At 30.6% G+C, this 26,059-nt stretch overlaps 2 protein-coding genes across 3 annotated transcripts in view; both read left to right on the forward strand.

The window, feature by feature from the left end:
• Window positions 1-13,333, forward strand: part of Kfase (Kynurenine formamidase) — a 33,227-nt gene extending 19,894 nt beyond the window's left edge. Inside the window, exons 3-5 of one of the 2 annotated variants that reach the window (XM_026628823.2) lie at window positions 668-769; window positions 8,000-8,213; window positions 12,700-13,328. In XM_026628823.2, coding sequence (XP_026484608.1) covers window positions 668-769; window positions 8,000-8,213; window positions 12,700-13,159 — 776 coding nt within the window. In that variant the 3' untranslated portion in view covers window positions 13,160-13,328. Of the gene's footprint in view, window positions 1-667; window positions 770-7,999; window positions 8,214-12,699 lie in introns of both variants that reach the window. The other variant, XM_026628822.2, reaches the window with a different exon arrangement.
• Window positions 13,334-20,474: 7,141 nt separating this feature from the next.
• LOC113392480 (uncharacterized) overlaps window positions 20,475-26,059 on the forward strand; it is a 51,315-nt gene continuing 45,730 nt past the window's right edge. Inside the window, exon 1 of the mRNA XM_026628940.2 lies at window positions 20,475-20,687. Within this exon, the coding sequence (XP_026484725.2) occupies window positions 20,679-20,687 (9 nt within the window). The 5' untranslated portion in view covers window positions 20,475-20,678. The remainder of the gene's footprint in view (window positions 20,688-26,059) is intronic.

Here is a 26,059-nt window from a genome sequence, read left to right on the forward strand (position 1 = left end):
GTTTCCTCACGATGTTTTCCTTCACCGCCGAGCACGAGATGAATTATAAACACAAATTAAGCACATGAAAATTCAGTGGCGCCTGCCTGGGTTTGAACCCGAAATCATCGGTTAAGATGCACGCGTTCTAACCACTGGGCCATCTCGGCTCAAAGACACAAACACTTCTTTTATTCGCACAAATTATCCAAGATAACAATGATTGATAGCTGTTGAAAAGGTGAAAAAAAAACAACTTTATTGGAAAGATGTAGGTGAACCTACCAGTACTTATTTCTTGACATTTGGTACCTACAAAATTATTAGCACTTAACACCTATGACAATAATTGCTTATATTTCGGACTAGAGGTTATAAATCACTTACTATACAAAACACACAACGACATACCTACATATATGTGGGATTATAGTGAGAGAAACGTTTTAAAAAGAGTCATATTTCTTTAATAACTTTCGAATCAATATCAACACGTCTCACGTCGGGTTACATTCTATGACAGCTGTTTAGTGACACCATACTTACAAAAAATAAATCCTCTAGTAAGGAGATGTAACATTAAAATAATTAACCTATCTTAGTATACCACATATATTTCAAGCGAATAGTTTCCCCCTCTGTAAACAATGAATCATTATCTAAAAGGTACATAATTGTGATGTTTCAGCAAGCGAAGTAGTGGTGAACAACATACCTCACAAACTGGAAATCGAGTATGGTTCAACTCCGGGACAGAAACTAGACATATTGGGAACTGATCTACCAGATGGTGAGTACTTATTGTTTACGTGTTCAATTTCTTTCGAGATCACGCGAAGCCAATTATTTCATTAAAATGATATGTCAGAGTGAACGGTAAAAGTACATGTATGTCACAACTTCCATGTTGAATTAAATACTTTCTACTGAAGATTCTAGAGAGATATCGTTTCCAAAATTATTTCTTAACCTCGATATATAATTTCATTAAAGTAATACGTAACTTACAAATACGGTCCTCTTATCGTATTTATACTTTATATTTATACTTTATACTATATATATACTTTATACTTTCTTTTTTTAATAATTGATTTCAAAACACAATCTGAGGACTAAGACTAGCTAAGATACATTGCTTTAACTATGAACTGACTAGTTTTCGCCTATGCGTATGTCCTTCCTTGGAGTTCAAACTTGCTTCGTACCAATTTAGTTTAATCATATAAATTATTTAAGTCGTCCAGTTGATGCAGGACATAGTCGAAAATATCAGATCGTTTTTAAGAGATTGTTATGTCGTTGCCTTTCATATAGGTTTTATAAGCGATAAACTAGTTTTCTAACGATAGAAGTTGATCTAAGTACACTCTACTGGTGGTAGGAACTTGTTTGGGTGGGTTATATGTACCACTGAATATTTCAACGTATCAATGCGAAGTATAATTATCACTAGAGAGATAGTATCTATAAATGCCCAGGCAGCTATATAGTTCAAATTAGAAAGGAACTTTTATAAAAACACACAAAAACTTATTAAAGTGTCGTTACATTATATATATATATATATATAGTCTTGAATGTAGATAATAAATATAAAGTCAATGACTCGTTTTTTTTTTTAATTACTCAAATGAAACAAATTAACACCTTTTTATTGTTAATCGTCAATAAAAAAATACGTCATTCTAGAATAATAAATTAATAAAATTATAAATAGCATATTTGATTAAAAGAACCATGAAAAATATGCAACAATTTTATACGTTTCATATTTCCATTTATCATTCTTAAAATATTTATAAAGTTAACAAAGCCCGTAAATAAAATGTTTTTCCGTATGTGCCTAGTTAAAAATAGGTATGCCGATTGGCAAGGGGGCCTGATGGTGAGGTCACATTCGACCATATACATTGGCGTCGGCAATAAGCCACGAACCTTGGTAACCAATGTTATGTCCGTTGTATTTATATTTAAACTGGCTTACTCACCCTTCTAACCAGAACACAATAATACTAAATATTGCTGTTTGGTGGTAGAAAATGTGATGCTTGGTTGATCTGGCTACTTAGAACTTGTACGAAGACCTAACACCAAGTTTATATTTATTTACTAAAGATTACAATAATAATTAAATACCTAATTATCAGTTATATGTTTTTAGGTCTTGACCTTAATCAAAGAAATATCCTTTGTTTTTATAACATGCTAATTATTAATAATAGATAATTGAGCGCAATTTTGAACTGTTTTACTATGAAATTGAGTACACTTTGAATCAAGGTCTAAATGACCTTGATATGTTTATTTAAAATTTGTATTGATATGTTCCAAGGCTAATGTTTTCAAAATAATTTAATTTTCGAATAATCACTTTTTTTAATTTAATGTATTAATTGAGGTTAAACTTAGTGTTTGTAACTCGTCTGCTATCATTTTTTTTATATTTGTTTTTAATTGGATAAATGATAATTATTTTTAATGAGAGTTATTTTTTAAGTTTTATTATTAGTATTATTATAATTATTATGTTTACTTTTAACCGACTACAAAAAGAAAAATAAGTTATTCATTTGGTTGTATTTTTTCATGTTAGTTCAGAATTTCGTCGTTTATTTCGAGTTACATTTCCAAATTAGTTTTTAATTTCGGAGGATACTTCTCGTTTCCTCTTAAAAATAAATTTATATCATCGCGGTTCCACTGGGTTGGTGAACATATTTTTATCGAAATTTCATTCTACAAACGCAGATTTCAGATACGGAAATTACATACAAAATTTAAGCAAATTTAAAGAAAACTCGGTAATTTCTTTTATATCAAAGTTTTAGTAAATTGGCAAAAATTAGTAGATTATTCTGGCTTAATAATAACTATTTAAATATGTATGATATGCAAAAACCTCTTTACTGTATAAGGAATATTGACACAGCTGGTTTGCTAATAGGATTCACAGAAATAAATTTATAGCTTTATTATGAACTAGCGACCCGCCCCGGCTTCGCACGGGTGCAATGCTCATGCTAAATATACTACAGAATGTCTTTCAACGTTCACAGTTTTTCGGTCATTAGACAATACATACCGTAATGTCCCTGCGTTTTAAATCTGTAATATCTTCGAAAATATTCATTTGATTACATGCTGTAATGGGCCATATTGATATTTATTAAATGCACAATGTATTTAAGGTACTTAATTGGAAGGTACTTATATGGATAAGGATTAATGCTGTATTGCTTTCAATCGCTTCGAAAATAAGCCATTATTTCTCGTAAAAAGTAAAGGATAAAAATGGTTATTGTGGGTTATCCCTAAGAGATAGACATATACCATCCCTGGCTTTTTTTTAAGATCTTTATGTGTACAATACCGTAGTACATTATTTTGTTCTATCACAGGGTTCAGCTAGCGTTTGCAATGTAAGCGCAAGAAAAGTGTTTGTTCACGACATCACTTAAGAAGCGTCAAAAAATATCAGTGTTTCTCTGCTATATTGTGCATGTATTATACATATAAACCTTCCTCTTGAATCAATCTATCTATTAAAAATAACCGCATCAAAATCCGTTGTGTAATTTTAAAGATCTAAGCATACACAGCGACAGCAGCGGTAAACCACTCTATGTGTGTTTTATACTATGTATTGTTACGCATAAAAGCTTACTTATATTGCGAAGGACTTGCGATATTAATTATTTCAGCTGAGTGGTAACTGGCTGTTGAGAAGGATGAATCTGGTTCGAGATTACTATCAAAAAAATGTTTTATTGTTATTGTTTTCATACTGTTTGGACGACATTCCCGAAGCACTCTTTTCTGTTATTAACTTTCTCTTATCGTTCATTCTTCATGGTAAACTCTTAACGATTATTGTTCTCAGTAATAGAAGTATGATATCAAACCTATTTTAATCGTAGAAATAGATATAAACAGATATCATACCTAACATTTATCATACGATTTGCTAAAACTTTGCTATATTATATACTACAAACAATTCTTGATTAACATATCTTTATCTTCAATACAACATTATTCCACTTGAGTACATATAGCCACTTTTAATTTTATTTCGAAAGTTACGATAGCGCCATTTTTTACGATTGCATATTAAATACCATAGATTAATATTACTCAGGTTAAAAATAATCTATTGTGTCAAACAAGAATTATAAGAATTAAATATCCAAGTTTGTCTGTATACATCCTGTGATTGGAATAGGCTATGTAAAAATTATTACAGTGACAGATTTACAAATAGCCGTTTATTTTATTAATCAGACCTACTCTTAAACATTGCGTTTTATAATTATAATTTTAATATAGAAATACTCAATTAAATTATTAAATAATTCTCACTACAGACCTTAATTGCTATGCATAAATGTCATCATGGAGTCACGTGATACTTTATTATTATTTTTATTTATAATACAAAATCATACAGCACAACATATTTCATTATTATTAAATAAATACTGAAATAGAGTAAATTTATTATCATTAAAATAACTAATAGTAATTTAACAATATTTAACGCAAAAGAGGTTCGAATGTTCTAGTAAGATTAAGCAAAAAACGAGAGACATGGCAGTTATTCTTTTCCTCAAATTAAATTACCAAGTAATTTAAAATTAAGTAGGTATAGGAAATATGAAATTTCCCATGTGGAAATCAACAATCAAACAAACCTATAAAAAAATGTATAAAAATAACGTTCTAACCGGCCAGTGACATTTTTCCGCTCTCTAAAATTGTCTATTTCTTAAATCGTTTTTTTTTATTTCTTACATTTATTAAATTGCAATGAAGAATCCTCTTTAATTTTCTGCACAGCTATCGTTCCATAATCACTAGGACAAAAATCGGCTTACGCTATTAATATACAAGATATGCGGCTTATTCTAACAGAAATCGTAATAAATAGAACAGAAAACGTAAAGAAAAAACGTAATGATAGAGAAAGCGAACTCCCTTCTCCATCGGATGGTTATTATGTCCTCGTACGGGTGAAATGTATTTGATAAAAATATAAGTAATTCCTCTATAACTCAGGATTAATTTACCTTCCCCCTATATACAAACAAAAATTGTACCACTATGTAATATTAATATAGATAAATACAATGGCGTAGGTATTAAACTCATGTAGTTAGATATTTGATCGTGAGTCTAACGCCTACACTAAAGTACGTACGTACGTAATAGGTAGGTATATGTCTGATTTTAAGCTTCAAAACAACAGTACGATATGGAATATATTTCGTATTATAAATAAGACAAGCAAGTGTTTTGCGTGTATTGATAAACCCATGATTAATTACAATGTTAATTCAAAATTTATCTCAGACCAAACAGGTTGTATAAATTACGCAAGCTGATAATGCCCTTAATAAAAATGCTAATTTTTATTATAGAGTTTGACAAAATTAACATTATTTTGAATGTATATTAGTAGACAAGCCATCGGAAAAATTTCGATTCCAATATTTCAAGTAAAGGTCAGTGGCACAAAACAAACACATTTATTGTGTTTTATAATGTCATTATGACATATAACCATCAGAACGATTCGAACTTCTGTTGTACTCAAAGTAAAAACGAACCTGGAACTATAGTTGAAAATTGTTTTAAATATAACTTAAATAAATTACCAGAACTCGTTACCTTTATTTAGGAAATTAATTTTATGTAAGTTTAAGGTTCGATAGTTCAGTTACGTAATCGAATAAATATGTTTTCTACTCAATAAGATAACCAGAGGAGTGACGTATGATAACCAAAAACATCACGCTTTAACCAAATGTAAAATTAAAAATATTACATCATACGATTAATTGGAGGTTATCATTCTTGATCTATTGGCTATTTGAGAAATCGGGCCGATAAAAAGTTTTTCAGGTTTTCTAATGATAAGTTCTCAGTAACAGTTTGTACACTCGTCTCTCGGAAAATACGTAAAGCCGTTGGTCCTGTGCCTACAATTTCGATCATGTCGGATTTGCCGTCCCATCGGACTACGAGAGTGATGAAGACCTGTGTGTGCATACACACTTTTGCACTATAATACGCAGGACACTGAGTAGTTGGCTAGTTTTCCTCGAGGTTGGGCTCCGTGATCGAAATTGCTCAGGACGACTTTCATTATGTCGTGTACAATATGTTTAAAATGGTATATTACCACCGATTAACAAAAATTAAGCTAACTTAATCGTTATATTTGATACTGAATGTATTCTGATTGAAATTGACTGTAACATATATCTATATATATCTAATAAAAAGCAATACGTGGAACTTCCAGATTAGTTTGTCTCTAAGCTGTAAACCAGCTAAAAACCGGCGCCACACTCTCCGTCGAAGTTGGACGCCACGATATCGCTTTTGTAGTTATTACTACTGTGATTCCAATTAATTACCGAAAATTTACACTTTATAGTTTTTATCGAATTTATCAAAATAATCTTTGAAACGGAAATTTTATATATAGATTTACTTGTCACGCTGTCACGGCATTTCCGTTTTGGTCGGAAATCGTAATTCAACTATTCATTATTCTACAATGTAGCGATGTTGTTTTAAATTGACTGGTTTCATTAATTTCCAATTTAATTAAACTATTTTAAATGTAATTAAATGAAGTTGAACTTTAAGAAATTATTGATTGAAAGACCATTATTTTTATGTGTATGTATGTGTACGACACATAGATATGGTAGGGTGTAATTATAATAAGCGAAATATATACTGTGAAAATGATACATTACGGCTGCGCTCGGCGTGAATTTTTTTTTTTTTATCAATGTAAAATAACGTACCCGATATCCTATTCATGATATAATCAACTTATAGACCAAATTAGATTAAATTACGACCAGCTGGTCGAGCGTCATTTAGGGACAGACATCCTTTCACAGCTCTACTAATAAAATCGTTTGCCCTGACTGACTATCTATCAACGCACAGACAAAGCTTCTAAGTCTAGAAAGTTGAAATTTGAAACAGGTTTATTTCATAATAAAAGCATTTACATAGAAAATAATTTTGGAAATTTCAACTTGGAGTAATTTTGTTTTTTATTTTATTTTTTGTTATTTGAAGTTAGAAACACGAAAATTTGTTATTTTTTAATATTAGTTAGTTTGAACATTGTGATTACCGAATCAAAAAACCTTTCGCTATTATGACCTCAGCTGATCCATTTTCCCTTAAGCATAAAATATTGTTTTAATTGACTACTCAAGGTAAAAATAACTGAGTTCATAATTATATCCCCCTTCATAATTATAACCTCTTAATAAATAACACAGGAAAATTGCAAACATCTTGTTATTCTTTGTTAAATATTATAATTACTTTGTATTTTTATCGTTTATAATTATTGAGTAATATCTAAAAGTCTTCGTATTTTTGAAGTCATTAAAACAGAATAGATAACGTAATTAAATGTATCGAAATATATTAGACCAAAGACATCACGTTACAATAATTATATTTTATGACAAGTTTGACAGTTTATAATTAAACCTACTTATGAAACTTTACGATTAATAAACAATTGAAATATCGATGTTTATAGGGATTTACTATGTGGCTCTGTGCCTGTCTGGGTGGATACCTCATTCTCAAAGGTTGTCTATACATTGTATGACAATCCGTATCGTATATATGTCAACGAGTACAACGGTGGAAACTTTTTTATCAATTCATCTTGTCGCTCAATTCATCTAAGGGGCGACTGACTACCATTGACGTAATGTGTAAGGAATGGTGTATTGATCCATCAATGGCCTTGATAAGAAAACAAAAATTTAAGAAGTGTATAGAACTCTTCGTTCTTTCGAACACGGCACAAATAGGGCACCGTATGTTAAAACGTTTCCGCAGTCTGTCCAATCCGTGTCGAGGTTAACAAATGCAGTGATTTTAGTTACAAAAAGGCGTAAAGACCTATAAAACAGATATCCATAATTTAATAATTTATTTTTAACAAGTTTTTTTTCTATTATATTTTTAGATTCCCCTATACTAGTCTTCGTGCACGGTGGTTACTGGCAAGAGCTATCTCGAGAAGTGTCACGGTATCCAGCACAACCGCTCCACAGATTTAGAATCAAGACAATCGTTGTTGGATATGATTTGTGTCCAGCCGCCACGTTACCAGAGATCATCGACCAGATACTCAACGCGGCAAGATTCGTGTTCGAATATGCCGAGAAGATGGGATCAAGGTAATTTAAAATATGTCAAAGAAATATAGTACAGGTAATATTCGTGCTGACGGGCAAATTGCCTCTTATAATATCGAAAAGAACGAATATTCCATAGCTCTGATTTCAATTTGGAAAACATTAGTATATACTATTATAGATGTTTTCTTTGTCAAAACAATAAAATTGATTTCAATAATAAGATAAAAACCAAATACACAACACGACCACAACCAAGCAATTACTCTCGTAGTCGGTGTTCTTATGTCAACAGACTTTTTTTCCATTGCTTATGCTAAAAACAACTGATTAGGTACAAAACATTTAAACGCATTAAGTATACACGCAAGTATAGCACCTTAACTTAACCATAAAAAACAATAATATTTCATTAAAACATGAGCTATATATCAGGTTGGTAAATTTCCCACTGCTGGGCCAAGGACTCCTCTCCCTTTGAGGAGAAGGTTTGGAGCATATTCCACCACGCTGCTCCAATGCGGGTTAGTGGAATACACAAGTGGCAGAATTTCGTTGAAATTAGACACATGCAGGTTTCCTCACGATGTTTTCCTTCACCGCTGAGCACGAGATGAATTATAAACACAAATTAAGCACATGAAAATTCAGTGGTGCTTACCTGAGTTTGAACCCGCGATCATCGGTTTAGATGCACGCGTTCTAACCACTAGGGCATCTCGGCTCTTACAGGCACTTACAGTATACATATTTTAAATAAGTAAAAATAATAGAATTTGCATCATGCACTAATATGTATAACTAATATACAGAACATTTACAAAAAGTGTCATGATAGCTTAATTTTTCCTGCCCTTATAATTACATAATAAGTAAAATATAAAATAAGCACAATAATTATATTTATAAAGTAAATAGTATAATCAGAATCGGAAAGTACTCACATTTACGAAATGAGAAGCTAATAAAAGAAGTTATCATTTTATTATTAAGGCACGATGAAAATTATGAATGATTTTGATGCCAGCTATTGATTTATATATTTTCATTATTTACTTAGCACATATTTATATATAATACCAATTATATAATGAGAGATTGATTCGCAACATTTTGTGAAATGTTTCGATACGCGGAACTGATAATGACACGCAACCGTCTGGTCACCGCAATTTACTATTGTTATATACTACTTTATGTTCGAAACGAAGATCAAGATATTCTCGTCTACATCGAAGAGATATTCATTGAAATTCAGTCAGTCGTTTTTTGTAAGGATGTCTATGAGAGATACGACAGACGTGAAAAGCGTTGCGATTGTCCTAAAAGATGGTTTCCAGACAGCACCGACGAACTCAACATCGCTTCTCATAAAAGCATTATATAAAATAAATTCAGTACAAGATGAAAACTGTTTCGTTGTTCGTATTGAGTTAATGAACTCTAAGAAATGCGCGTTTTTATTAAAGACTAGCTGTGCCCGCGACTTTGTGCGCGTTTGCATTTAATAAAAAACGTGACTTTATTATTATTTTACATATAATTCTAAAATAAAAGTAGCATAAGTTACTCCTTATTACATCAGCTATCTGCCAGTAAAAGTCCTGTCAAAATCGGTCCAGCCCTTCCAGAGATTAGCCGGAACAAACAGACAGACAGACAAAAAATTGTAAAAAATGTTATTTAGGTATATGTACCGTCTATTATTTTATTATATATGCATTTAGTAAAACGCGGTAATTTTAATATTACAAACAGACACTCCAATTTTATTATATGTATAGATAATGTTTGTATGAGTTTTTATTGTAACAGAAAAATAATATCATGTTATTTTGTGGACAAATCTAATGGAACATCAAATTATAACTTGACGCTGAACAAAAATCTGCACAGCCGAAGCCATAGCATTAAATAGTTTATTATATACCTCTCGATACTTTGTACAGATCGTTTTTAGTTATCAACGTAAATGATGGTTATAATTTAAATAAAATGCCCCTCGAATTTCATGCTGTCAAACTCATCTAATCGAATTTATCTTAAATCGAATCTTATGCATTCAATTTTGTCACCGACATCAATGTCATTAAGACTTTTAAAGGTCGGCATTAACGTCTAATTTAATAAAAAATTTAAATGAAATTCATCCTTTTTTATATATTTTATCTCTACCGACCAGAAGTGATGACTTTTTAAAAAGAATAGATAGATAATGAATAACTGACTTGACAATAACAAATAACAATCAACGATATCGATAATTACTTTAAATGAATAATAATCTATAACAAAAAACAACTAAAACGGTATATTTTCTGTGACTCAGAAATACTATGGCAAACTTCGCTCCAAAATGTATCGATTATAATCGAGTTTCGGACTCGCATGATCTGTTGCGTACACACGAAGCAATCGTCTGAGCAATGTTGCTTTATGCCACAGACTCGTGATCACTTAGGAATGAAGGCGAAGGAGAACTAAATCGTTTTTACACCTTTCGAATTAGATGATTACGATTAATTTTCCATGTGAAGTGACAAAACCGCGCATCTGACATGGAAGTATTATGAAGAGCAATGCCCTTCAGAAGCCATACTAATAAATTGTCTGTTGAGACTGCACGGGTAAGTTCATATGAGTACAGACGGCAGCGGTCTTCTAATCGGAATTGAAACAGGGAAAACAAAATTCTAAGGTGTCAATTTGTACTTTTGAGGCAAAAATAGCGCCGATTTACTGATACTTTCTAGAGTAAACAATCTAAAAACTTCTAAAAGGAAGATATTAAAGGATAAAAGAGTGATCGAAATTCGTACGATATTTAATTTTAATATATAAATAAAAATTGGTAAATCATTTTTTGCTGCTTTCGTTGAAACAGCAAATTACTTGAATATTTTCGCAATAATTGGTTACATTTGTATCGAGCTTTTCGTATCAAAACCGGCAAATTAACTCAAAATAGTGTGATCTTAATTAAAAGTCACACCACTTCTGTCGCTTCACTTGAAAATATACAATAATTAAAGAGAAATTCAATAAACAAAACCCATCGATCTTGTTTCGAAAGTACCCACTAATTAGGAATCACAAAAGGTGTCGATCCCATTGTAACCGCGACCTCCTTTACTTGGTCGTCTCTATTCATTTTTCAATAAAGATGGTGTTATTAATTAGTTTCTCGTAATTGTTGTTTAAAGATTTTTATAGTGTCAAAAGCACAAATATCTTTTATAAAAGCATCGGCCACCAGACCATTTGTTTTTTGAACTAAGGCCAGGGACTCTTAGGTTCTGGTTGGTCGGGTTGTTTATTGTAATAGGAGTATTTTCCTAACATTAAAGTGTTTGTGTACGCGTAAACCATAGGAACAATAAATTTGATTTGAAAACTTTTTGCGATTATCATTCCATTTTATAAGGAAGATTTAAAAAAATACTATATAAGATAATGCAAAGGCTTTATAGAGTGGATCAGTGACACCAACAGTTTAGAGCGGCAAAATATAACGTCTATAACGTCAATTAATATGACAAACTGTTCAACACGTATAAACGAAATAGAACGCGGATGAGACTGCGAAGTACAGCTAGCAAAACATAATATTTTCGATATATTTAAATTGAAAACCGATGTACACCAGAGATGAACTTCATCGAACGCGCAATTAGGCAATGAACTATTTCTTAAGATAAGTGTGAATGAATCGCACACAAACTTTCAATCGTCAATATTATACCTATATTTGCTGATGCACATTAACTAAAACATAATGTAGTTTAATCACCGTTCTTAATCTTTCGACGGTTTACAATATTGTAATTTAATTGATTATAATTTCGAGGTGATGTATATTTTTATCTCACAATAACAATAAAATATGTTAAAATTTAAAACCACATGTTTTGACAAACTCGCAAAATGTTGCCTATAAAAATAGAATAAAAACGATATCAGCGACGGATTCTAGGGAGAAGCGACTAAGGGTTTTAAGACAAGAATTTTGTGTTGCCATATAAAAATTTCGAACGTCAGCCTGATCAAGTGAAAAAGATATTAAGTACTGATTTGGTATTATAGGCAAAGATTTAGCCCGAGACAAAGTTTGAGCATCTGCCGAGACCATAAACGTTAACCTATAAGGCCAACTGCTAAAATGATTGTAAAATCCTAATTTAAATTTGACACAGGTAAAATATAAAATTTTTCGATATATTAAAATTGAAAAATCATCGTCAGTTTTAGGCAGAAACTATATTACCTATCAATGAATATTTGAATTAGATATGTGTTTTAGTCTCGCATATCTTAAATACAAATAGTGCTATATACTCAATTTTTTGCAAAACACAATTACACTAAGAACACTTGACTAAAATTTAATTTACCTAATTGAATTACTATTTAATCAAGTGTTTTATTTTTTAACATTACATCAGTGACATTAGTGTGTATAAATAACTCGCACACAGCCTATTATTTCAATTATTAAGCCACGCAAAGTCACATATTTTTTTTTTTTCAGAGGTGTATATTTCGCCGGTCATTCCGCTGGAGCTCATCTGGTTGCAAAATTGCTATCAAATTCAGATTTCCTCGAGAACACACCAGGATCTCGCAGGCTTCAAGGAGCTTTCCTCATCTCCGGAATTTTTGACGTACGTGAATTAGTACACACCACAATGAATATAGCCATCCAGCTCCCACGTGAATGGGCTGTCCCGCTTTCGCCTCAGTTCGACTGCTTCACCCACCTCCAAGCGAGAAAAGTAAGGGTGTATATTTTAGCTGCACAAAACGACAGTCCGAAATTCAAGAAACAATCCAGAGAGTTCTATGAGTTGCTCTACAACACTTGCTTAATGCAGAACATGTACTTAGAAATAAAGGACGATATGGACCATTTCGATATCGTGGAATGCTTCGCGAATAACGACAACTATTTGAAGAATTTATTGGTACACGATATTCGTAAGCATTTATAAATCAGAAAAAAGACCATTATATGTACAAGTCGAATATATATTTGTGAAAATTTTATATAATTTTATAAGATTAGATGCGCTAGATAACTATACAATACAATATAGAGGGTAATTCGATTGTTTCGTGTTGAGTTTAAATATTTTAAACGATTATTAATTAATAATTATACTGTTGCTGTGTATTGCGTAACGTAACGTTATTTGTTATTATATAAAAATTATAACAATAACCTTATAATGGAACATATAAATACACAAAATCAAAGGAAAACAATGTAGTTTTAAAATTGACTATAAAATAACATTCCATATGTTTTAATAATAAGAATTTATAATTGATATTGTTGCCAAAATAATATAAGAATAATGAATCGTGTAATATTAAAATTTTATTTTTCTTTTTAATTTTTTTTTTGTGCTAGTCCCATCATTTATTTTTGTATTTCACATAATCAGGAACAATGGTTATCAACTCTGGCTAATTTTATTATAATAATGATAAATAAATCTTTCGTCTTTATATGGTATAATTGTTGCCATTTCACGGAGGTAAAGTAATGTCTTATTTTGATTTTTCAAGAGATCAAAGTAATCTGATGAATCAATAATTTAACTTAAACTGCGTATTAGCTATCACCCAAGAGTACACTACACAGATAAATATGCGTTTGTTTTTAAAGTTCTCTGTTCATCAACTTGGTCTTCCACAGTAAAGTTTGAGAACAGGTACTCTTATTTTTTTCTTTTTTTTATGTTATATGTAGGCGGACCGGCAAATGGTCACCCCCGCCCATAGACATTAGCGCTGTTAGAAATATTAACCATCCCTTACTTTGCCAATGCGCCACCAACCTTGGGAATTAAGATGTTATGTCCTCTGCCTGTAATTAAACTGGCTCACTCACCCTTCAAACTGGAACACAACAATACCAAGTTACTTGGCGGCAGAATATCTGGTTAGTGGGGGGTACCTACCCAGACGGACCTGCACGAAGCCCTACCTCCAAGGAGGTACTCGAATGAACGGAACGATTACGTTTCTATTCGATTGTGATAAACTGACAATTTGTTTGTGGAATTGGGGCCCTAGTTGCCAGCACGATAGAACACGTAGGCCGTGGTAAATTTCGACAATCACGACTGATGGCTTATTAACCGTGATGGCGAATTTATAAACACACCTACATTTTCTAAGACGTGAAATAAGTTATTTACGTAATTACCAAAAGTAATCATGCTTAGCTTACTTTTTTATTTTCAGTGCAAAGAAATGAACACGAGTGACGTTTCGAAGTTTAGAGAAATCATAAACAGTTCACAACAGAAAACATTAGAGTAAAACAACAAACACGATTTTTTCAAACACGAGTCATGCTCGGTTTAGAATGTAGATTAAATAAAATCGTTTTAAAATTGCTTAAGCTTCGTTGGCCTATTTTTTTTTTATATATATATATAGATAACATTGTTCATAAACAAAAAAGAAATGTCACTCTATTAAGTACATCTTATAAATATGCCAAAACTGCCAAAAACGGTAACAATATTTTATAAGCACGATTTATGTTCTCTTAAAAGTATTAGATAGGTCTAACAAAATTTACGACCGACGTCTTTACCTACTTTAAGATGTAATTAATTTACCGGCTTCAGGTTTCCCTTACAAACAAGTATAAAACAGTTCAAAATTGTTCCGTATACAATTGTATTCAAGTTTTCTACAATGGTTGTTTCCGCAATATCAATATTGACAAACTAACTCGCGCTATACTTTCTATCGGAGTCGATTGAGATATGTAAACTTGCTTAATCGACTATAAACAAATACCTATATTATTCGTAAATGGGTAATAAATGGCACATATTTATTTTACTAATGAAGATTCTGTTTATAATTCATCTCATACTCGACAGTGATTGAATCTTGATGTGAACGTTGCGGACGAAATTCTCCAACAAGGATTAAAGCAAAGTGGGAAAAAGGTCCAATCATTTTCCTCAAAGGGAGAGGAGGCCTAAGCCTAGGACTGGGACTCATACAGAGTTACTTTAGTTTCCTTTTGCATGCTATAAGGACAAGGCCAAATGATTCTACTACACAACGATTCATGTATTATAAAAAAAAAATAGTTCTTTTAAAAAAATTTACTTACGACGACAATATTTTCAAACTGATAAAAAATTGTTATTTCATTCATCATTTTCATCATTTCAGCCATCTTATAGGTGGTAACAAAATTACCTATAGAAAAATAAAAACAAAACATAACAGAAACAAAACTAATACATAAGTAGTAAACCTAAAATAAAACTAATATTAATTAACAGTAAATATTATAATTAAAAAAATATATTATATCAAATCAAAAATTACTTTCTTCAAATAGACTTTCACAAGAAATTTTGGATTTACAAAATTGTATTAAATGTAAAACTACCATCGGCTTTAAATGTGGTCTATAGCAAAGAACCGATAAGAAACTCACTAATTACTCTTTTCCAACATTTTAAATACAAAATTATGTTAATCAAATACAATTAAATCTGAATATCCTGTCTGAAAATCAACATTACAACATACATTATTGTGTTGAATAATATCCTTGGTTTTTTTTTTTTTTAAAAGGACTTGTCATAGAAAGGAGCTTTTTTTCGGCATGTGTGTGCGTTGGCCTTAATGGGTTCTTTAGCGTCACAAGTTAAAACACACAAGGCGGGTGTAGAAAGAAACCAAACGTAGAAAGGAACGATAACGAAAAGCTTAGATATTAGTAAACTATACAGTGGTTTAATTTTAAAACGTACTAATAGTAGTACTTACTACTTAGTGCTGACTTTGATCCATTTAACAAAAAATATACGTTAAAAAATAATCAAACAGTATCTATCGACAACAAAAGAAATATATATGTCCTGATTGCCAGCACCTTCTACACCATACAGGATGTATAGACACAAATATATTTTTATGTGTAGATGGCACAACATAAATAACGAAAAAAAAGAAAAAAAAACTTTAAAAATTATCATTACTGAAACTAACCATCGCTTTAGAGACAATCATTAATTTATATATCAACACGAAACCACTTTCGAAATCAGTGGATATTATAATTGTGTTATATTTGAAAATAAACTGCCATGTGGTCGAGTGAATAGGTTATAAGATTACTAATCCCGAGTTCCTTGGTTAAATTCCCAATATCTGCCGACAAGAATTAATGTCAATAAATTCAAAGTAACAGCCATTAATAATTAAATTCTAATTATTAATATAAATATCAGTGATCAAGTTTATATCTCATACTCGGATATATATTCATACATATGTTTCAAACTTCCAGCAGGCAGTGGTGGCGTGACAAAGATAATTATATTGAAATATCAATTGCTTTCCAAGGCTGTTTTCAAATTCCATAGCGTTGTATCGGTTACTTCGAAGAACATTTAAATTTAAACCAGCGGTCTATCTATTATTTAGATAATGTACCAATAGATATATATCCAAAATCAAAATGGTAAAATTACTTTTAAGAAACATCAACTTAGCACTTTTTAAAACTAATTTTATGCTAAAACTCAATTTTAGAAATAAACTTATTTTATTATATGTTTTGATCCCTATTCAATAAAATACTCTAATATAATAATGTAAGGTATATATTTAAACGCAATCTTTTTGCAGATGTACCTCTTTTTTATATTCAAAAGAACTTTGAGTAATCACTGCTTATGGGTATAAGGCATTCAAATTCCGGCGTTTTTTAACGAAATGGTGACAAAAGAGCCATTGTCTGGGCGGACGGTTTTAACGTAATTAGTCCACAAGAATCCGCCCCTTGAATGGGACATTAAAAGAGTTTTTGCGTCTTATATCCACATCGCTGAAACCACAAAGTTTTTGTTCATGAGTTATCTAGAAATTCAATTTCTTCTAAAATGAAAAATTATCGGACACCAAAAAATTTTTTTTTTTTTAATATATTTGAATTTTGTTTTTGTTGCGACAAAAAGCCGATGCTTACTTATTACTCGGTCCGGCGTATCACGACTCCTAAATTCAACTTCAAGATAAATAATGTGGTTGTCACGAGACAACGTACAGATTTTCGATGTATAATTAAAGAAAATTTAGAGTGAAATAAATCAAAAATATATATTAATCGTATACTTATATATTTTTCTTAATATTCAATTAATATACAGAAACGAAGAATATGATAGTCACGCAAACAAGACAACACAAAAGTTTAATGAACGGCAGCGGAGAGAGAGACAGTTTATTATAGTCAATTTTACCCCCAGGGCGCACCAGTAGATCTTTTACATTAATGTGTAAAACTAAAAAATTTTTTTTTAATAATCTGATATACCTTAAAAGATACAGAATTTCTTGTCGATTCTCATATCGGATTGGTAATATGAATCTAATACTCCAATGTAACTTCAAATGTAAATTAGATTGAGGTGTGACAACAATTCATAATCCCTTAATGAAGACTACTATATTCCAATCTATAGCTCTTAAACGATAATAAAGGATAATTCTTATTTAAATAAAGTAGTTTTATGTAAAAAACAATCATAATTTAAAAAAAAATGTTATCTATGACAGAATGTGAAACTTAATAAATACTTGTACAGAATTTAGTAAAAGAAAAATAAAAGCGTATCAGTGTGTAATTGCCAGTTACAATCGTATTTAAAAAATAAAAAAAAAATCTGCTTATTTTTCTATAAATTTTACGACACAATTTTTCCTATCGTACATAACTTCACGACAGAAACTTTGTCATTTATAATATATATCGAAGCATCAAAAAACTTAATTAGGATTTATTTATTTTTATCGTACATACTGGCAACGTCAATATGACTTAGAGAATACGTGTGACAGCCGAAAGTATCATAGTTAAGGGAATAACAAAAAAGAGATATTACTAACGTGAACGAATAACACATTTCGGATATCATAATGTCTGATAATGAGTTGATGCCTAACCACTTTCAATATATATATATATGCCTTCAAATTTCAAAATAAAATTACATAAAAACTTAAGGCTAATTATTTAATAAACATACAAATTGCAATAGGCAGACATTATATTTCCACACTCCTTTGAGGTATGAGGATCAGTAATCTGTAAATCAGTGAATGAAATGATTTTTTCTCTACTTCCTAAAGTCATCTTATCAGCCAGATACAGGTTTATTTTAGAATGAAGCCCGCCTATGTACCTACAAAGTGTTTTATCTTTGTATCGTATTAAAGTATTGAAAAGTTAAAAGTGTACTTCTAGAAACCCACATTGAAAAACGCGTACAATTATATTTCATATATGAAATAATAATAAATATTTCAAATAATCATATTATGCACAATATATTAATAAAATCTAGGTATAAATATATCAATGAACGAAATAATGAAGTTTTCATAAATGTTATTTGATAGTTTTCTGAATTTTTGAAGGTTAACTTTGTTGAATTGGATTGAATGTTACACCAACTACTAAAAAAACGGTCCCCAACTTTTTTTGCTGCACTCTAAATTTAGCCGCCCTAAGTCCAACTTACCCTATAGAGAAATCCACCCCTGAGGGTATATGGTGAATGAGAGAGATCTACATAGACCGACTTGCAAAGCCATATCACCGAATTAAATGTGGAATATTTTGGATTAATCGGTATCAAAATATTTCAAGCACAAAAATATTCACGTAAGTAAACATAAAATACCACAATAAAATAAAATAAAAATAAATAAAATACAATACATAAAGTACTTACATATATACATATAGTAGGTGCAAATGTTTGTCACAATCTCTAAAATAATGTTTAGGCAAAATAATTTATACGTAAATAGGAGGCTGCACGAGACATTATAATTAAATTTCATCAACGATACGAGAATTCAATTAAGCAAACAGCCGCATGTCATTGTATTTACGTTACCGGCAACGCTTTGTAATGATGCTTTATTAACCCCAAATTTATTAATCGGGGATCATATCCGTGGTGTCATCCTGTACCAGTCTCGGTCGATTCTATATGCTTCACAAGAATCAACAACAACGGCTTATTTTGTTCCAGCGTACATTTTGCACGAATTAATGTATTTGTAGCCTTCACACATGTAAATAATAATTACTAGTGTTCGCCCAGTGGCTGAAATTCGACCATAATTTGTATTGAAAATTAGAGGTTAACATATGATATCAATTGAAAAGAGCTAAAAAACAAAAAACCCATTTATAAAATATATACAAATGCCAATTATATAATATGTAAAAGTTAATTGAAGTATATAAAAATGTTATTGTTTTGAGTAAAAGTAGGGCTTCATATTTAAAACACTTTATGCCTACACGTCATTATTTTCTCAGCTAAAATTATTTTGTACCAATGAAGCATATCTTAATATTTTTATTTTATTAATAGAATATTTAAAGATAATTTTTATTCTCTTTAAATATTCTATTAATAATATAATATATACATCATTATTATATTGCTGATATCAATTGGCGTTTTATTAGAAACCTCTGTCAAACGTTTTAATATTAAAGGTTTGTCGAACGTCCTTTCGAACCTTTTAGGTACCAATAATTTTCTCTAATTAAACCTGGAATATACATATCAAATACTGATAAAATTAAAAAGTTGTTTAATTATATATCATACGATAAAAAAATTAAAAAAATGCAATGAAAATATTTTTAAGAGCGTTTTAAAATCAAGAAAGAAACACAATCTCTAAAATTATAAAGTTTATTTTTCGAATAACTTACCTAATAGTGTCGGAATTGAGGTACTTTAAAAATATAATTTATAATCAAGTATTCAGAAAACATTGCATCAGCTCTGCAAAATTAAAAACTTATTCAAATATTGAAATAGAAAGCAGCGAGTAGTAAGAATAAAAAAACACGTTCATAAATGAAGACTCTGGGGTATGTGATAAATATAAAACTGAATTTTGATTGGAGTCAAATCTGTAATTTAATTATCTGAAATATGAAAAAAGCAAAAATACAAATATTGTAGGATTTTGTCTCGTAGGCATCGCTTCCGTCTCGACACGCATCGAAAGGTAAAAAAAAATACAATCATATCAATTAGCTAAGATTGTACCATCTTATTTCGCAGCTTGTAATTAACTCCGAACAAGATATAAGAAGTTGTGTAAAAGTAGTACGCACGAATAAGAAGAAATTGGAGGGAAGGTACGTGACGGAGGCAAGACTTTCGCCGTACAAAGTGCAGGTTGTTTTAGGGCGGGCGGCGCGACTGCCTGCAGATCGCCTCGCGCACTCGAACCGGTCACACCACACAATGTGACTCGCCATCCGTGACTAAGATCGCGAACATGCTACGAAACTAACTTGGAAACTTACCTCCAACAGAGAGGCACTAAAGCAATATCTTCAATAATCTCAGTAGAGTAGGTTTTTAGACATTTTAAATATATATCGACGACTTTAACGTCAAAGTTCCTGTGCTTTCGTCGAAAATGCTTAAGGTGAGTCGTAGATCCAAATATCTTTATGGCGTCATTTTTTTTAGTATATATATTTTCTTTAAAAACAAGTTACTTCATAACTTTAAAGTTAGGACCGGATAATAAATGAAATTGATTTAACTGTTTAAATATAAAAAATTAAAAAAAAAAAGTAAATGTATTTGCAACGAAAACTTTTCATACGTTAACAGAAACATTAAAATAAAACTCATATAAATCCTCATTCAAAAATATAAGCATTTTATTGAAAAAAAAATTACGTCAGTATTTGCAAATATAAAATTAAACAATAATTAAAAAAAATTGAAAATTTTATTTTGAATATGCGGCAGATTATATTATATATAATGTTAATGGCTATTAGCCTTTAGACCTCTTCTTGTACTTATTTATAAACATTTTTCTGTACTATTTCCTTGTGACGTGTCACAAAAATATAAATAAATATTAAATTAATTATGGTACGTGTTGGACGTGCTACATATGATGTAGCTACAGCATTTTCAATATGTCAGTTTTACACGAACACCATTAACCGCATATCAATGGTATAAAACCCATTTAAATATTCAATTCATTTGAAAATCACCACATTTGTTTTCATAAAATTTACGACATTTTTTTAACCTTGCATGGTTAAAACTAAAAGAAAATATATAAAATAAACCATAAAAACGTATAAAATAAATAAACACTGCTACATATACTATATTTCTAAGTACTTATGACGTTAAAAAAAATATTTAGACGGTATACATCGATTGATTTTGTATTGAATAAAAACTCAATAATGATATAGTTAGTGCTAAGTGAAGTGAAGCTAAGTGCTAAGTGCTACAAATCACTTACTTCAATAAACAATTGATTTGGTTGATTGATTCTAATAAAACAATCAAGAACTATATTATTAATATATAATTGTTTAACAATAACCATTCATACTTAATTACATTTTTCACAGGTATTTACGAATTCAAATAAATATCAATTTGAATTAGAGTTACAGAATTTAAAAGGATAAAAAATTTCAAAACGTATCGATTTTCCTAGTTCTACTAATTTTGGTGGACAAAAAACAATAGAAAAATGGTGGGAAATCTCTTTTTAAAAAGTTATTTTAAATAGATAACATTTTAAATGATATTAAGAAGAGATAGAAACAATACAACCAAAGAGATTTTACTGCAACTTTCTACATGTCATTTGATTATATAAATATCATATTGTAATAATTTCAAGGATAATGGTGATAAAAATAAAATTATATTTATAAAAACACTTTGAAATAAATAAAAAAAAGAAAGTATACATAATGTGTTTTATTAAGATTTATAATTATATACTTAACCCCACGTTAAGCGTTACGCGCCCCCTCCGTGGGCCGTTGCGTGATCTTATATAACCGATAACTTTACTCTTTAATAAGGTATCTCCATAAATGAGGTTTATCGCAAAGAGATTTTATAAATTAAACTGTTACATTCTGAGATACGAACCAATTTTTCAACCGTATAATATAAGCATAGACACAATTATGTTATGTGGTCAACAAAATCAATAATAACACAAACATCGTATTTGAATCATAAATTTATTGAACATGAAATACATTTTACGTTAATTTTTATATCCGATGAATCCAAGAGGACTGAAAGATCAAAGTAATATTTTTTTATACTCACATATTTTCCTAAACAAACTCGAATTTCAAATGCAATAATTTTGCTCCTATAGATAACATTTTTTTTTTTTATAGAAATAAACATATTTAACATTACAAAAATTGCGCTGTTGATACTTTTAGTATCTAATACTATTTATAATGATCTCAAAATAATATCCATATATTAACATGTAAAGTAAAAAGCGCAGAGATGGCTCTGGTTACACGTGAACCTGAATCAAAGTTTGCAAGTCCAAACCCGGGCAAGTACTACTTATTTTTTATATAAGTCATTTGTGTTCACAATTCATATCGGCAAATAAAGGAAAGCGTCGCGAGGAAACCTGTATGTGTCAATGAGAGTCCTCCACATGTGAATCCGCCAAATCTTATCAGTGCAGCGAGGTGGAATATGCTCAAGCCTTCTCCACAAAAGGGAGGTCTTGTCAAAGCAGTGGGACATTTACAGGCAACTATTACTTTGTAATTCTCAAAATATTATTAATGAAAATCGAATTCAAATACCAAAATATTTAAATAAGATCTTATAAAGAGCTAGCAACCCGCCCCGAGTTCGTACGGGTGCAATTTATTAGTAAAGAAAATATGAAGTGCGCTTAACAAGAAATATGAAGTAGGTATATTAATATATTTTATTACGTTTATTAATTTATATAAGTATGTTATAAATGAAAAATATTATTAATAATTATGTTGTGAAACATAAATTAAAATATATGCACGGCTTTTAAATTCCAATTTTGGATAATTTAAACTGACGAGGTAAAAATTTTATTGTTAGAGCCAATTACCCGTATCGCAACGAACTTTTCTTTTTTTTATTTGCACGTAATTTGAAATCGGTGATCTTCTGAAGTATATTCGAACGATACTGTCTGAGACAATTTTAATTTATATTAAAATATTAAATACCAAAGGTAACTAACATATTTATCTGAATAAGAGGTAACATTGTTTTGATATCACGTGATTTAGCAATGTAAGCGTACGAAAACAGTTTACAAATAATTATTTATACCTATATACGAATATTTCTAGTTACTATAATAATAGTAAAATAACAAGGACTTCCTGGCAGGATATATAATTGTATTTAATTGTAATTGTATTTTTAAATGTTGAAAAAGAGTAACTACTGGGTTTCTTGGCGGTTCTTCTCGGTAGTTTTAGTGAAAACCGCATTAAAATCCGTTGAGTAGTTAAGAAGAAATTAGCGGGCGATACAGACAGTGGCAGAAAGCGATATTGTTTTTTTTCGTCAAATTCTCATCATAGTTACCGATTCGTAGGTAGGTATGTAGGTAGATTCTACCTACACACCACCAACAAATCCACCATTTAAATGATATAAGTGTATAATAAATTAAATCAAATCAAATATTTATATATACTAAATGTTTTAAATTATATATATAAATATTATAAATGGGAAAGTAACTCTGTTTGTCTGTCTATCTGTCTGTTGCTCTTTCACGGCAAAACAAATGAACCGAATTTGATGAAATTTGTTATTAAGCGAGCTCACTCTTGCTCATCGGGTGTTAGGCTATGTCCTTCTTTGGACATAATGAACAACCCCTAAAACGCAAGTGAAACCGAGGTCGACAACTAGTTAATTATTGACTAGCACTTACTAGTTATTACTACGGCTAAAGCTGTACAAAATACACACTTAGAGATACGCAGTAAGTATGTGATATAAGTAGGCGGCGAGCATGTGGTCACCTCCATAGACATCACCGCCCATAGGTAATGGCGCTGTAAGAAATATTAACCATCCCTTACATCGCCGATGCGCCGGAACCCTGCAAACTAAGATGTTATGTCCCTCGTGCCTGTAGTTACACTATGTCACTCACCCTTTAAACCGGAACACTACAATACTGAGAACCGCTGTTTGGTGGTAGAATATCTGATGAGTGTGTGGTAACCCAGACGAGTTTTACACAAAGCCGTACCATCAAGTGATAATCTTTGTCCTTTCCTAAACAATAAACTTTAATCCGTTCAACCAATTCAAAGTGTCTATCATTCCAGCATACTGAGACATATAAATATGGTATTTTGGTATTACTCAAACGAATCGCAGAAAAGGGACTAATACTTTATTACTTTTTGTTGGTGGCCGCGACTTTTAATACCGAATTCTCATTAATAAATCCATCAAGTACTATTACAGACTAATCTAACAACAATTAATAATCATTTAATCTAAAAAGAAATGGTTATATAGGGTATAATTTGTTTCCTTTGAACCCGTTCACACTGTCTATTGAATATATTCGATTACAACCCAACTTAGTACATATTACGTATTTTACTGGAAATCAATCAGTTATACTTAATACCAGCTATATTTATACATAACACCAATCATAATCTTTATAAGCAAAGCCCTCTTCCACTATATTGTGTAAAATATTTGTAAAAGTCCACTAACAACAATCGGCTTAACGATTTAGCTCGCTTTTTGTAATTAGATTTGATTAGATTTTACTGTATAATTTTACCTATATGGATATTTTTTGAAACCGCTAATATTCACAAAAAAAAAAAAATACTTTTTTTTTATAACTAATTAGTTCTACAGCCAAGAAAAGTTCGGTCGCCCAGGTAAAGGTAACTTAACGAAGTCACAAATAATAGGTGTAGTGTGTTAAAATTATATTTACTTTTGATTTGAAATTACCTACTTGAATAAAGTATATTTTGATTTGATCTGATTTGATGAATACATATACGTTTTACAAATCTTAATATAATAAGATGAATGTGCTACGGAACATATCATTTTTATTATATTCATTAATTATCGTTATCACGTACGCGTATATGCTCGCAGTCATTATGAATATTCTTCAAGTTCACTTTTCCGTGTTTACAAAATACTGAACTGCTACATTACGAAAGATTGATATTAAATAACAAAGTTGTATAGGATAATGCATATGATAAGGCTAAAATATATGTTAAAATGTGGCTCAGTGAAAGTGGCTAGATTATAAGCACGGCAGATCACATAGTCCTACGTTCAAACACCAAAACGAACCGAGCAAAAATTATTGCAATAGTCTGAAAATCGGTAGTATATTTTGGGTCCAAAATCGTGCGCCTGAACACGTTTCGGTCGTGTCAAATCTGACATTCCATCTGATCATAATAATGGGAGAATATAAAGTGGATTTGTGTTTGCGCACATTATACACTTTGTCTTGATATTAATCGTTTCACATCTACCGGAAGATATGCGTGATGGCCTCAGTTTTTAATTTAGGATATATCTATTACGCATTCAGAAAAATCTTCGTAAGTACTATCTGTATATATAAAAATTGATTCCTGTTTCCCATATTCAAACCAAACCTTGAGAACTTACAGAAGATTTTTACAGAAGAAAAAGGAAAATAAAATTCAGAGCGTTTAAATCAAATCAAATCGAAATATTCTTTATTCAAGTAGGCATATAGAAGCATTTTCGAATCGTCATGTCACAGCGTTGAATTAAATGTAGAGCTACCACCGTTATGCCGTATTAGCAGAACATGGGTTTTCTAATAGGGACTATGAGCCAATAAAAATATACAAAATTGCAGCCGTACAAAGCCAGAGCGTGTTGCTAGTTTTAAATAAATAGTCGTTAGGTTATAGGTAATATTGACGTTAATCTACCACGATGTTTTAGAACGGA

Source organism: Vanessa tameamea, chromosome 5, assembly GCF_037043105.1.
Source record: "Vanessa tameamea isolate UH-Manoa-2023 chromosome 5, ilVanTame1 primary haplotype, whole genome shotgun sequence".
NCBI classification, from domain to species: Eukaryota; Metazoa; Arthropoda; class Insecta; order Lepidoptera; family Nymphalidae; genus Vanessa; species Vanessa tameamea.